Source organism: Symphalangus syndactylus, chromosome 17, assembly GCF_028878055.3.
Source record: "Symphalangus syndactylus isolate Jambi chromosome 17, NHGRI_mSymSyn1-v2.1_pri, whole genome shotgun sequence".
Lineage (NCBI taxonomy): Eukaryota > Metazoa > Chordata > Mammalia > Primates > Hylobatidae > Symphalangus > Symphalangus syndactylus.
In genome coordinates this window covers 58,750,168-58,762,803 of record NC_072439.2, presented here as the reverse complement: position 1 = coordinate 58,762,803, position 12,636 = coordinate 58,750,168, and the positions used below count along the sequence as shown (strand labels likewise).

Sequence of the window (12,636 nt, the reverse complement as noted above, 5' to 3'; positions counted from 1 at the left end):
TTTTGAGACAGTTTCACTCTCTTGCCCAGGCTGGAAGTGCAGTGGCGCGATCTCGGCTCACTGCACCTCTGCATCCTGGACTGAAGCCTCAGCCTCCTTAGTAGCTGGGACCACACATAACTGCACCCGGCTAATTCCTCTATTTTTGTAGAGACGGGGTTTCGCCATGCTGCCCAGGCTGGTCTCAAACTCCTGAACTCAAGCAATCCGCCTGCCTCAGCCTCCAAAAGTGATGGGATTATAGGCATGAACCACCATGCCTGGCCATACAAATCCTTTTTATATTTCCTTCACATCCAGTGAAGGGGACAACCTGCTTATGTTTTTCTCTGCAGCTGTCTGCTGATACAGGTTGAGTTTGCCTTATGGGAAACACCTGGGACTAGAAGTGTTTCGGATTTCAGGTTAAGTATTTGTGTATTTCCCAGTTGAACATTCCTAACCTGAAAATCCAGAATCTGATATGTTCCAATGAGCATTTTCTTTCAGTATCATGTTGATGCTCAAAAAGTTTTGGAGGCCAGGTGCAGTGGCTCACACCTGTAATCCCAGCACTTTGGGAGGCCAAGGCGGGCAGATCACTGAGGTCAGGAGTTTGAGACCAGCCTGGCCAACATGGTGAAACCCTGTCTCTATTAAAAATAAAAATAATAAAAAAATTAACCGGGCATAGAGGCGGTCGCCTTAATCCCAGCTACTCAGGAGGCTGAGGCAGGAGAATCCCTTGAAGCTGGGAGGTGGAGATTGCAGTGAGCCAAGATCGCACCACTGCATTCCAGCCTGGCAACAGAGCGAGGCTCCGTCTCAAAAAAACAAAAAAAAAAAAAAAAAAAAAACCAAAACTTGTCCATTTCCTCCAAGTATTACCTGCAAAATAAAATATTGACTCTTCTCTTGTAAATGATAGTGGACTGCTAGATAATGTACTTTCTGTAGATTCACACTGCAGAAAAGTTTAAGCAGCAAGTTCTGGTTAGGTCTGTTCATTCAGTCACTCAATCATACATTTAACCAACCAATCAACATTTACAGATCACCAACTATGTATTAATCCAGTGATCTTAAATGGAACCAAAACAACAACAAATTTTAAGGAATTACCATAAGTTTTATTTTTGCTTAGTTTTATTAAAAAAATAAATATGTCATAAAGCTTTCTTTTTCCTTAGGGAGAAAAAAAGGAGCAAGTCTCATAAAACCAAATAAGCAATGGTAAGGTGTCTTAACTTGAAAAAGATTAGGAGTCACCGGTTTACAAGTTATAATTGAATGAAAGAACTGTAACAGCCACATTTGGCCATTTCATGCCTACGGCAGCAAACAACAGGATTAACTAGGGCAAAATAAATAACTGTGTGGAAGCCCTGATAAGTGCTTAATAAACAGACTGATTCACTGAGACATCAGTATAGATACATCTTGCTTAAACAACACATAAGTTCCTGAAAAGTTTTGTGTAAATGATATAACCACAAACATACCAGGAGAGCTTGGTAACTGAAAGAATTCCATGGTGAATTCTTTTGTGAACAACTACTTTCACTTTTGTAAATCCAGGTATTTGCTTTTTATAAGGAGTTTACCTAGTTGCTACCTCTCTGAACTGAGGAAACAGCATATTCACCAAATGTTGTGCTCCAGCTGGACCACCGGCACAATTTCCAAGTTTGTGTTTCTATTAAGTAAGTAGTGTAAGTAAGGTACAGAGTCAGCCAGGGAACCCAGCTGTATCTGACAAAGCAGGTGTAGGAGTGGGACTGCCATCTACCAATAATTCCAGCAAATACTTTTGCTAATATACTTTGTGCAAAACACAATAATAACCTTATCAATTCGGCTATAGATGTACTTCCTTTTTCTAAAACTTTCAGTCGCAAGCTAGGTCTGGAACTCGAAAAGAAAGTAATACTTCTAACCCTCAAGACTGCCTTTAACCAACTTAGCTGCCCAACTCCTTCAAATTGGAATGGATGATAATGAAAGAGACTGAGTTTTCCAAAGCTGAAGTTTAACAACACAAAAATCACATTTCATATCACTAATTAGTGAAAAGTTTTGCTGGTGACAAAAATTTTTCAAATGGTTGTTTTTTGTTGTTGTTGTTTTAACTTCCTCTAGATAGAACTCTGAATTCTGGGGCAAACTCTGCAGAAGTTACAGTCACTGATGTTCTCTGGTTGGCTGATATTATTTTAGTACTGCTGATAGAAATAAAAATTTCTTTCTACCCACCAGAATTTCATGAACTTATACTATACCAAAGCGGTGATGCTTTGGACAGGGAATATGCATGTTAGTACTAGTTCCAGTAAGTTTTATCAAATGTAAATAAATAAATAGAATCCTCACATTGCTCACAGCCTCCATTCCATTTGGTCAAACTTCTACCAGGCCCAAGCCACATTTAAATTAGGCTGTTCAGTTTTTTAATTTAATGCTCCTAGTAACATTGCTGTCTATATGTACAAGTGTGAATGAAGAGTGTGTAATCTGTAGTCTTTTCCACACTGAGTACACTAACAATTAGTAAATAATTAAAGAGTAAGTGGTCATTTTAAAACTTGTTTTTTTTTTTTAAAAAAGTATTTTCTAGCACTTTAAAAAATGGGTCTGAAAAGTGCCCTATTAATGTCCAATGCTGTTCCCCACCCAGTCCCACCCATTCAAAACCTGCTACAAATGCTGGATTGAGTTTGTATCAAATAATTTAGCAGTACCAAGATTTTTCAAATGGAAACAGTGTTACTGACTTCTTCATATTGGATAACAAAATAAGGGTAACTCTGGTCATCATTAAAAATGACAAAAATCTGAGGCTCAAAGAAATTATCCACACAAGAGTCATAAAGGTCACTGGTGACACTGCCAGGATTGACTGGCGGGGGCCTTCTCATGCCATGACTGCCCATTGTGTATCTGCCCGTCAGCACTTTGGCCAGAAACATGAAGTGGACTCCTTTGGAGGACTTCTTAGAAAAGTTATGAGAGTAGCTTGCCTTCTTTGCAAAATAACTGCCTTGTCCAAACATTGTAGCATGCTTTCCACAGACTCGAGGGTCAAAGTTGTGTTTGCAGATTCCATCTACCACATCCTGGGATGTTCCATGAAATAAATGTCTCTCATTTATTATCCTGTCACGGCCAAACATTTTCCTGTTCATATATTCCTTTTTCCTAATGGAAAGAACAGGGAATTCAGAAGGATGAAATACAGGTCAATTTAACAGGCATGATGTAGTCATAAACTTCTCTTTATGATTTTAATGAGGAGTTATCAAGGGCAAAATGCCATCAAAGATCCTATTAAAAGTTGAAACTTATCTTTCCACTGTAGAAAAGGCCTTTTCCTTCTTTCTCCACCAATCATTCACTTGTTTTCTCTTTCATCTTAAATCTATTAAGAGTTCTCCTATGTTTTCCTTCCTCAGGATGCCCTCCTTGCCTAATTCCTCCAATCTGAGGGTCTCTTAGATTCTGAGATTCCTGAAATCTAAATGTATTCCCTCCGTTTGTCCTACATTAGTTTGTTGACTTGAGAGGCACCACAGTAAAGGAATTAAGAGCAAGGCCTCTGGTGTCAGACTGCCTGGGTTCAAATTCCAGCACCATATCATAATAACCGCATGACCTGCAGCAAAGTAAGCTTTCTGTGACTCAGTTTCTTCTTCTCTGTAAGATATAAATTGTAATAATCCTACTTATGTCTGTTATGAGGATTATGTCAGTTAATACACAGAAAATATGAACATAAATTCTGTGCAAATGTTTACTATTATGTTCCTCATTTGACACTGGCTACAATAAAGCTCTTTTGATTCTTGAACTTTTCTTTTCTTTTTTTTTTTTTTTTGAGACGGAGTCTTGCTCTGTCACCCAGGCTGGAGTGCAGTGGCACAATCTCAGCTCACTGCAAGCTCCGCCTCCCAGGTTCACGTCATTCTCCTGCCTCAGCCTCCCGAGTAGCTGGGACTACAGGCGCCTGCCACCACGCCCAGCTAATTTTTTCTATTTTTAGTAGAGACAGGGTTTCACCGTGTTAGCTAGGATGGTCTTGATCTCCTGACCTCGTGATCTGCCCGCCTCGGCCTCCCAAAATGCTGGGATTACAGGCGTGAGCCACCACACCCGGCCGTCTTGAACTTTTCATACATCTGACTCACCTTTTGTATTTCTCCCAAAGAAATTGGTTTTGGACTCTCAATATCTGCAAAATTCTGTATTTAAACTCAGGCACAGTCTTATGAAAAAGATTGTAAATGATCCGATAACTTTTATCCTCTGCAGAAACAGGCACTTGGATGAAGTCCTGAGATGGATGCATATAAACCCAAGTTTCAGGGTAAAAGTTTGCTGAAGTGACCCCATCTGGGCAGATGATTTGTGATGATGAAGTTGCTTCAAGAGGTGGAGGAGCTTGTGTGGGAACCCCACCAAGTGTCCTAAAATGGAGAAGAAGAAACATCAATGTAAAATATTAAGAAATAAGTACACCTCACATTATAGTGCTCTCTATCAGTGTCTACTTAATATTATAATCTGTATAGCTTAAGTGCTTATTTAAAAAGTAAAAAATGCTATCTATTTAATTTAAAAAAAAGTCTTGGAGCAAACATTGCCTGTACATGAATAACCTATTATTAGCCTTCTCTGGGCCTCCTTCCTGTGGAGAAAACTCTGGAATGTATAGCTACAAGGCAAACAAGCAAGAGCCAATTCACAAATACCTTTACTTTTGAATCCTAGACTCCTCTTTATTACCTATAGCTAAAGAAACTTTGTTATATGTTTTCTTCCAAATGTGCTGATACTAAGCAGAAAAGATTTCATTACTAAAGGATGTGTGGGTGGGAGACAAAGTAAGGCATGCAGCAAGGAGGGAGCTTATAGGGAGAAAAAAAAAGCCACTTTAATTTCTGTATAAAAACAAACAAAAATCATGGAGCAGGACCTGAATGCTAATATTTGACATTTGCTTCATTTTCCAAGATCACATATAGAAACAAAACCACCAATACTATTCAACTTTTATAGCTTTGAGTGTGCTTAAGATGGAGCTAATTACTATAAACTCTAGATACCAGAATGCATATCCGTGAGCCTTTAAATTCATGTCTGTTACTTTGAACAATGATTTTAGATAAGCAGCAGCTTTGGTAAGTTACTTATTCCTGCCTAGTTAAATGCTTAAATTTAAATCCTATTTCTTGGCCATTTCGAAACGGAGAAAAAGAGAAGAAGTAGAGAGCAAGGAAATCCCGACCCTGAGACCTAGTCCAGGGCCAGGTGCTATAACACTCATTGGCACGTACTGGTCACAAGGAAGTAATAATGTGTGCCAAAATGGATTAGGAAACTGAAATTTTCATAAGAGCTTTGTGACACAGAGACTACAACTTTGTGTGTCTCACCTCCAAAGAGCATAGCTGACCATCTCTCTCATCATAATCATAACCAATTAATACTATGTGCCAGCCATTTTACATACAATATCACTAATTGTCACAATAACCCTGTAAGATGACTTGGTTATTCCCACTTTTCAAATGAAGAAACTGAGGTTTATAGAGATTAAATAATTTGCCCGAGTATAGCTAGCAGAGAGCAAAGACAGAATTTGAATCTAGACCAGGCCCATCGAAATAGTTTCTAATCTCATACTCTTTTCAGTTCCATATGTTTCACAATTTATATTTTTTTCTTTTTTTAAAACAAGGCTAGAAAGTGATCGACAGGATACTAGGATTCCAACCTAGTTTTGCCTGACACCACCACCACCACTACCACCACCACCACCACCACCACCACACCATCACCACCACCACCACCACCACCACCACCACCACCACCACCACCACCACCACCACCACCACCGCATTATCATCATCAACACACAGTCTTTTAAGAGATGACTTTCAAGAAGCTAAAAGCAATGGAAGCATGACTGCCGTCTCTAACCCCCACCTTCTACAAGTGACTGTGCCTTCAAATTAATGTGCCTCAAAGTCTCTTTGTGAGACAGAGTCCTGGATGGGTGGATCCAGGGCTTACTGAATCTCCAAGGTGCTTTTAAGTACAGGGGCAGATTTAAAGTGCTGCTGGTTTCTCCAACCTTCACAACAAAAGGCACAACAGTCCTTGTCCTCTGTAGCATTTTCTCAGAGCCCACACAGATTCCTTTGGATCCTCAGTACTGATACATTTTTCTGGTACAATGGTACATTTTTCACTGGTACACTTTCCTGAAGAGAGGTCTCACTGCTTTAATCAGATTCTCAAATATCTGTAACTCCTTAAAAAGCCATCACTAATCTGGAGGAATGGCGGGGAAGCAAAGAGTATAAGCCCCTTATTTTTATTTAATAGCTCCTCCCTCTATCCAGCTTTGCAAAGAAAAGGGTAAGTCCCCAGCCCACCAGGTTTTCTATTATTATCAGGGGTTGAAGTTACCAACACAGGCTTCTGGTTTGAAGGAGAAAGGTAAGATTCTCTGCAAACACTCTCCTCTAGAGGTTTTAGACTGTCAGCCTGTACAGCAAACCTAGCCATGACAACAGAAGAGATTCTGCCCCTTTTCTTTCTGATATCACTACTATGGACCTGTTCCATAAAATGAAAGCTTCAAATATAGCTTTTCCTTTTTTGGGGGGGATGGAGGTCTGTTATTACTAACATATGCTTGAAGATGAGCTGAGATAAATAAATCCTATCCATTCTAAGATATTAAACTGGACTATGTATACGGTTAACATCCATTCCAACCCATAGATGCTTACTTGTAACAGGCCAACATCCTAACTTGCCTAAAACATAAAAATGCATATACCCATCTGTCTGATGGGCTTCAACACTCTAGTAGCCATGGGTTAAAAAAATATGTTTCAAGCACAGTTACAAATGTGCCTTTATTTTCTGAGAATGAGTTTGTATTCACCTCATGGGTATTCCAAAGATACACTGCATGTTTCACAGACCGACACCAGCCTTCTCTAGCGAGGTAAAGTCAAAGGGAATTGAGCTTCTACAGAAGGATCTCTGAAGAATGAAATTTCAGAATCCAAAGTCACTTTTTATTACTCTTCCTCCTTCCCCTGACCATTTTGAAAGATGTTTACTAAACCAATTTCAGCGATGAAATACAAATTAATTCATTTTATCCTTTTCAGGTGGGATTAAAGAAACTGTGCAGGCATTCTCATGACCATGAGGTGACTGCATGGGATAAATGTTCTTTCAGCTGAAAGCACTGAACTGCCAAACCCCTAAGCTTTGTTTGCTTATGCAGTCTCAGTTCAAGTATTCTAAGATTATTAAAGAATAAACTCCTGTTTATCAGCCCCATTAAAAAGCAGGAGAAACCTTTTGAAAACAGCCGAATTTGTAGAAAATTCATTAAGTCAACCTCCTACCCGACCCCTTCCACTCTTAGACATCTGATTCCCTGAGAATTGTGGCCTCTTTAACACCTTTTTTTTTTTTTTTGACCCTTTGCATTTAATAACACTTAAAAACAAAACATCATGCCTGTAATCCCAGCTACTTGGGAGGCTGAGGCAGGAGGACTGCTTGAGGACAGGAGTTCAAGACCAGCCTCAGCAACATAGTGAGACCTTGTCTCTACCAAAGAAAAAAAAACATTAGCTGGAGATGGCAGCATCTACCTGTAAGTCCCAGCTACTTGGGAGGCTAAAGCAGGAGGATCACTTGAACCCAGGAGTGCCAGGTTACAGTGAGCTATGATGATCATACCACTGCACTCCACCCTGGGCGACAGAGGAAATTCTGTCTCTAAAAAAGTTTTAAAAATTTAACAAAACAAAAACCACTTAAAAAAGAAACTTTCTCCCTGGCTAAGATCATAGCCTCTGGAATCTGATTCTAAAATATGCTTTTTGGAACCAATTCCCCTCATCTTTCTCCCTACTAGGTCCTTCAGCCCCACACTCTAGGGTAGATAGGATCACTGCATTTACCCATCCCACCCTGGTGGACTGGCTATTTCTCTGCTCTTTTCTCACTAAAGTTTATCTGCCTAGTATTTCTTTGATTTGCTGATCTCTTACTTTAGACCTGATTATCAGTTTTAGACAGAAAGATTAAAATAGAAAATTTTTAAAAGAAAAAGGAAAATAAAGAGTAACTATTTTTGTTCTCTGGTAAGCCCATATTATGAATATATGACTACCTAGTAGATATTGAGGGTTCTATTCCAGACCACTGCAATAAAGCAAGTATCGCAATAAAGTGAGTAATACAATTTTTTAGTATCCCAGTGCATATAAAACTTATATTTACACTATACCATAGTCTATTCAGTATATAATAGCATTCGTTCTTTTAAAAAAACAATATTTATACCTTAATTTAAAAATACTTCATTGCTAAAAAATGCTAACAATCATCTGAGCCTTTGGTGAGTCGTAGTCATTTTACTGGTGGGAGGGTCTTGCCTTGATGATGGCCTGACTGATCAGGGTGGTGACTGCTGAAGGTTGAGGTGACAGTGGCAATTTATTAAAATAAGACAATGAAATTTGCCACATCAATTGACCCTTCCTTTCATGAAAGATTTCTCTGTTGCATGCAATACCATTTGAAAGCATTTTACACACAGAACTTCTTTCAAAATTGCAGTCAATCCTCCCAAACCTTGTTGTTGCTTTATCAACTAAGTTGATGTAATATTCTAAACCTTTTATTATTTCAAAAATCTTTATAGCATCTTCACCAGTAGATTCCATCTCAAGAAACCACTTTCTTTACTCACCCAAAAGAAGCAACTCCTTATGCATCCAAGTTTTATCATGAGATAGCAATTCAGTCACATCTTCAGGCTACACTTCTAATTCTACCTCTCTTGCTATTGCCACCACATCTGCAGTGACTTCCTCCACTGAAGTCTTTAACCCTTCAAAATCATCCATGTGGGCTGAAATAAACTTCTTCCAAATTTCTGTTAATGTTGGTATGTTAACCCCCTCCCATGAATCACAATGTTCTTAATGGCATCTAAAATGGTAAATCCTTCCCAAAAGTTTTCCAATTTACTTTGCCCAGATCCATTAAAGGAACCACTACGTATGGCAGCTATAGCCTTACAAAATACACTGTTAAAACAGGAGGTCTTGAAAGTCAGAATGACTCCTTGATAAGTGGGCTGCAGAATGGATGTTGTATAGCAGGCATGAAAACACTAATCTGTACATCTCCATTACAGCTCTTGGGTAACCAGGTGCATTGTCAATGAGCAGTAATAGTTTGAAATAAATCTTTTTTTCTTGAGCAGGTCTCAATAGTGGGCTTAAAATATTCAGTAAACCATGCTATAAACAGATGTGCTGTCATCCACGCTTTTTCCATTTATAGAGCACAGGCAGAATAGATTTAGCACAATTCTCAAGGGCCCTAGGCTTCAACTTAAAGTCACCAGTTGCATTAGCCCTTGACAAGATAGCCCTGTCCTTTAAAGCCAAGCATCAACTTCTCTCTACCTATGAAGTCCTAGATAGCATCTTCTTCTAATATGTTTTGTCTACACTGAAAATCTCTTGTTTAGTTTAGCCACCGTCATCAATGATCTCAGCTAGATTTCTGGATAACTTGCTACAGCTTCTACATCAACACTCCCTGCTTCACCTTGCACTTTTATATTACAGAGATGGGCTCTTAAACCTCATAAACCAACCTCTGTTAGGTTTAAACTTTTCTTCTGCAGCTTCCTCACCTCTCTCGGCCTTGAAAGAACTGAAAAAAGTTATGGCCTTGCTCCGGATTAGGCTTTGGCTTAAGGGAATGTCGTAGCTGGTTTGATCTTTTATCCAGATCACTAAAACTTTCTCTATATTAGCAAGAAGGCTGTTTTACTTTCTTATAATTTGTGTGCTTACTAGAGTAGCACTTTTAATTTCCTTCAAGAACTTTTCCTTTGTATTCACAACTTGGCTAATGTTAAGGCACAAGAGGCCTAGCTTTTGGCTTATCTCAGCTTTCAACATGCTTTCCCCACCAAGCTTAATCATTTCCGGCTTTTGACTTAAAGTTAGAGATGTGTAACTCTTCCTTTCACTTGAACACTTTGCCGTCTTACGTGGGTGCTGTTCTTGGCACCCCAAAACAACTGTAACGTAAAGATCACTGGTCAGATCACCATAACAGATACAATAATAATGAAACGCCTGAAATATCCGAAGAATACCCGAAATGTGATGCAGAGACATAAAATGAGCGCATGCTGTTGAAAATATAGCACTAATAGATTTGGCTTGACCTAGTGCTGCCACAGACCTTCGATTTGTAAAAAACACAATTATCTGTGAAGTACAATAAAGCAAAGCACCATAAAACAAGATATGCCTGTATAATGAAGGCATATTTGTGCCATTAATTGTATTGCTGCTTATATTATCTTTATAGTTCATACTTTTACAAAACAAGCCTAAGTTTCAAAAAAAAAAAAAAAAAAAAGGAGGAGGAGGGCATATTCCATAATTACTTATCATGAGATAAAAACAGATGCATTTTCACCATTCACTAAAACTTTCCAACAATGCAGAACTTGCATTCTTACCCTCACACAGAAGTTATATCTTGCTTGATTGGCTCAGCATGCCAAGCTGCTGGTCTCACTAATGAGTTCTACTGTCTCACCAGGAGGACAATATATTCCTAACTACTGGACACTGACACTATCTCCAGCTGTGCTAGTAAAATCACAGAAATGGCATTTTTTACTAGTTCTAATTTTTTAAGAAACCCTACAAGGTAAAATTTTTCAAATTGGCACTTAGAAGAAAGAACATACTTAACCCAATCCAATATATATTTCTAAGATTAATCTTACTACAAATTTGTTTTGGATAATGATCATTTCAGGGATTTTTATTTGTATTTTGTTTTTACTGTTCCCCTTCCAAACATGGGATTAGAATCACTAAGATTTTGTCATAACAACTTAGGGAAAACAGTTTGAGCTAAAATAAAAACAGTAGGAATATAAAAATGGTATCTTTACCTCAAAGATCAGCACAAAAAAAAAACAACAATTATGCTACACCTCTAAAGTTCATAAAACCAAGTAAACCTGTATCATTTTCAAAATCAGTCTCTAAAAATAGCATATCTGACTGGAATAGATAATGATTTCCCTAGAGATACTAATTTTCAAAGGTGGCCATGCAAATGGTAATGTGCCCCACCTTTTGGTATCTATAAAGATGTGCCACTGGGTTGTCTGGAGACCAAAGGAAGAAACAACTCTTAGCAAAATGGAAGAAAAGCTCACCTACAATTCAGAAGGGTGAGTTCAGTCCTAACCTTCTATTAAGAAACCGTATTCTTAGTAAGTATGACAAGTAATTTTAGTGAGTATCACAAGAAGACGTGGCTTACATAGCAAATAAGAATGTAGATTATTTGAAAAGGTGAACTTTCCCCATTCAAATTCCCTCAAGTAAAACAAGAAATCACCTTGTAGGACTCTCCTCACTTGCCCTGGCAGTTTGGCTAAGTTGTCCTGTAACACAGAAGGGTCTCATCTTGAAAGCAGTTTCATGGCAGGAAAAAATCTTCCATGAAGAAGGTAAATGCAAGTTCTGTGCCTCATTCCACACACAATTATATTTAGTTGTGGAAAAATGTTAACTCTAAAAAATCCAATAAGATACTCATTCTTTTAGTGTAACTGGATTTATTGTAGCTTATTTACACTCAATTTGTTGAGGAATTAAAATCCAAAGAATAATTTGGAATTTCACATTCTAGGGGTACTAACCAAGGGAGACTCTTATTTTTTATCTCTAGTATTCAGGAATGCATTTACATAAAATAAGAGTAAATATTGAGACCTTATACTCGACACTTACTGTAAATATGGAAGCAGTATAAAACAGGAGCGGAAGAGGGGTCTCCTTTTTATCTCTCTTCTGAAGAATGAATTGTGGAGGATGTAGTGGTTATTCCACATCATAAATCGAACCTCTTTCAGACCGCGAGAGTTGGCTTCTTCAATCAATCGAATGACAGACTATGGAGGAGAAAACAGAACCAAAAAAAAAAGAAAAAAAAAAAAGGAAAGTTAATAATCATGGTTAAAAATGAAAATTTAACCAAAGGTAAAAGTTAACCTCACAGGAATTTCAATAAAGTACAGTGAGTTTAACTAATTCCCTTTATATGCTAAGATTTTTTTTTTCCTTCCAAGTATGTAGGGTGGAAAGATGCTCCCTGTTCATAAGGCATGGATTTCCACCTTACAAAACATGTGGGGCCCAGGGAACTATTTTATTCTATTTTGAGCCTTAATAATATCATAGAGAGTTTTCGTTCATATTTCTTAAGGGAGTTTTCAAAAGAGGAATTAAAGATAGTGATGTTGGCCATTATCAGTGGCTCACGCCTGTGAGTGGCCTGTGAGCCACTCCCAACACTTTGGGAGGCGGAGGAAGGAGGATTGTTGAGGCCAGGAGTTCGAGACCAGACTGGGCAACATGGCAAGATCCTGTCTCCACAAAAATAAAAAATAAAAATTAGTTGAGTATGGTGGCATGCACCTGTAGTCCCAGCTATTTGGAAGGCTGAGGCAGGAGCACTGCTTGAGCCCAGGAGTTCGAGATTATAGTGAGCTATGATTGTGCCACTGTA

General features: G+C 38.4%; 1 protein-coding gene across 2 annotated transcripts in view; it reads right to left on the bottom strand.

Moving 5' to 3' along the window:
* Window positions 1-1,087: 1,087 nt before the first annotated feature.
* TIPARP (TCDD inducible poly(ADP-ribose) polymerase) overlaps window positions 1,088-12,636 on the bottom strand; it is a 32,543-nt gene continuing 20,994 nt past the window's right edge. For both annotated transcript variants that reach the window (XM_063620291.1, XM_063620290.1), the window contains exons 4-6: window positions 11,859-12,019; window positions 4,161-4,439; window positions 1,088-3,174 (exon numbers count right to left, since the gene is read on the bottom strand). In XM_063620291.1, coding sequence (XP_063476361.1) covers window positions 2,727-3,174; window positions 4,161-4,439; window positions 11,859-12,019 — 888 coding nt within the window. In that variant the 3' untranslated portion in view covers window positions 1,088-2,726. The remainder of the gene's footprint in view (window positions 3,175-4,160; window positions 4,440-11,858; window positions 12,020-12,636) is intronic.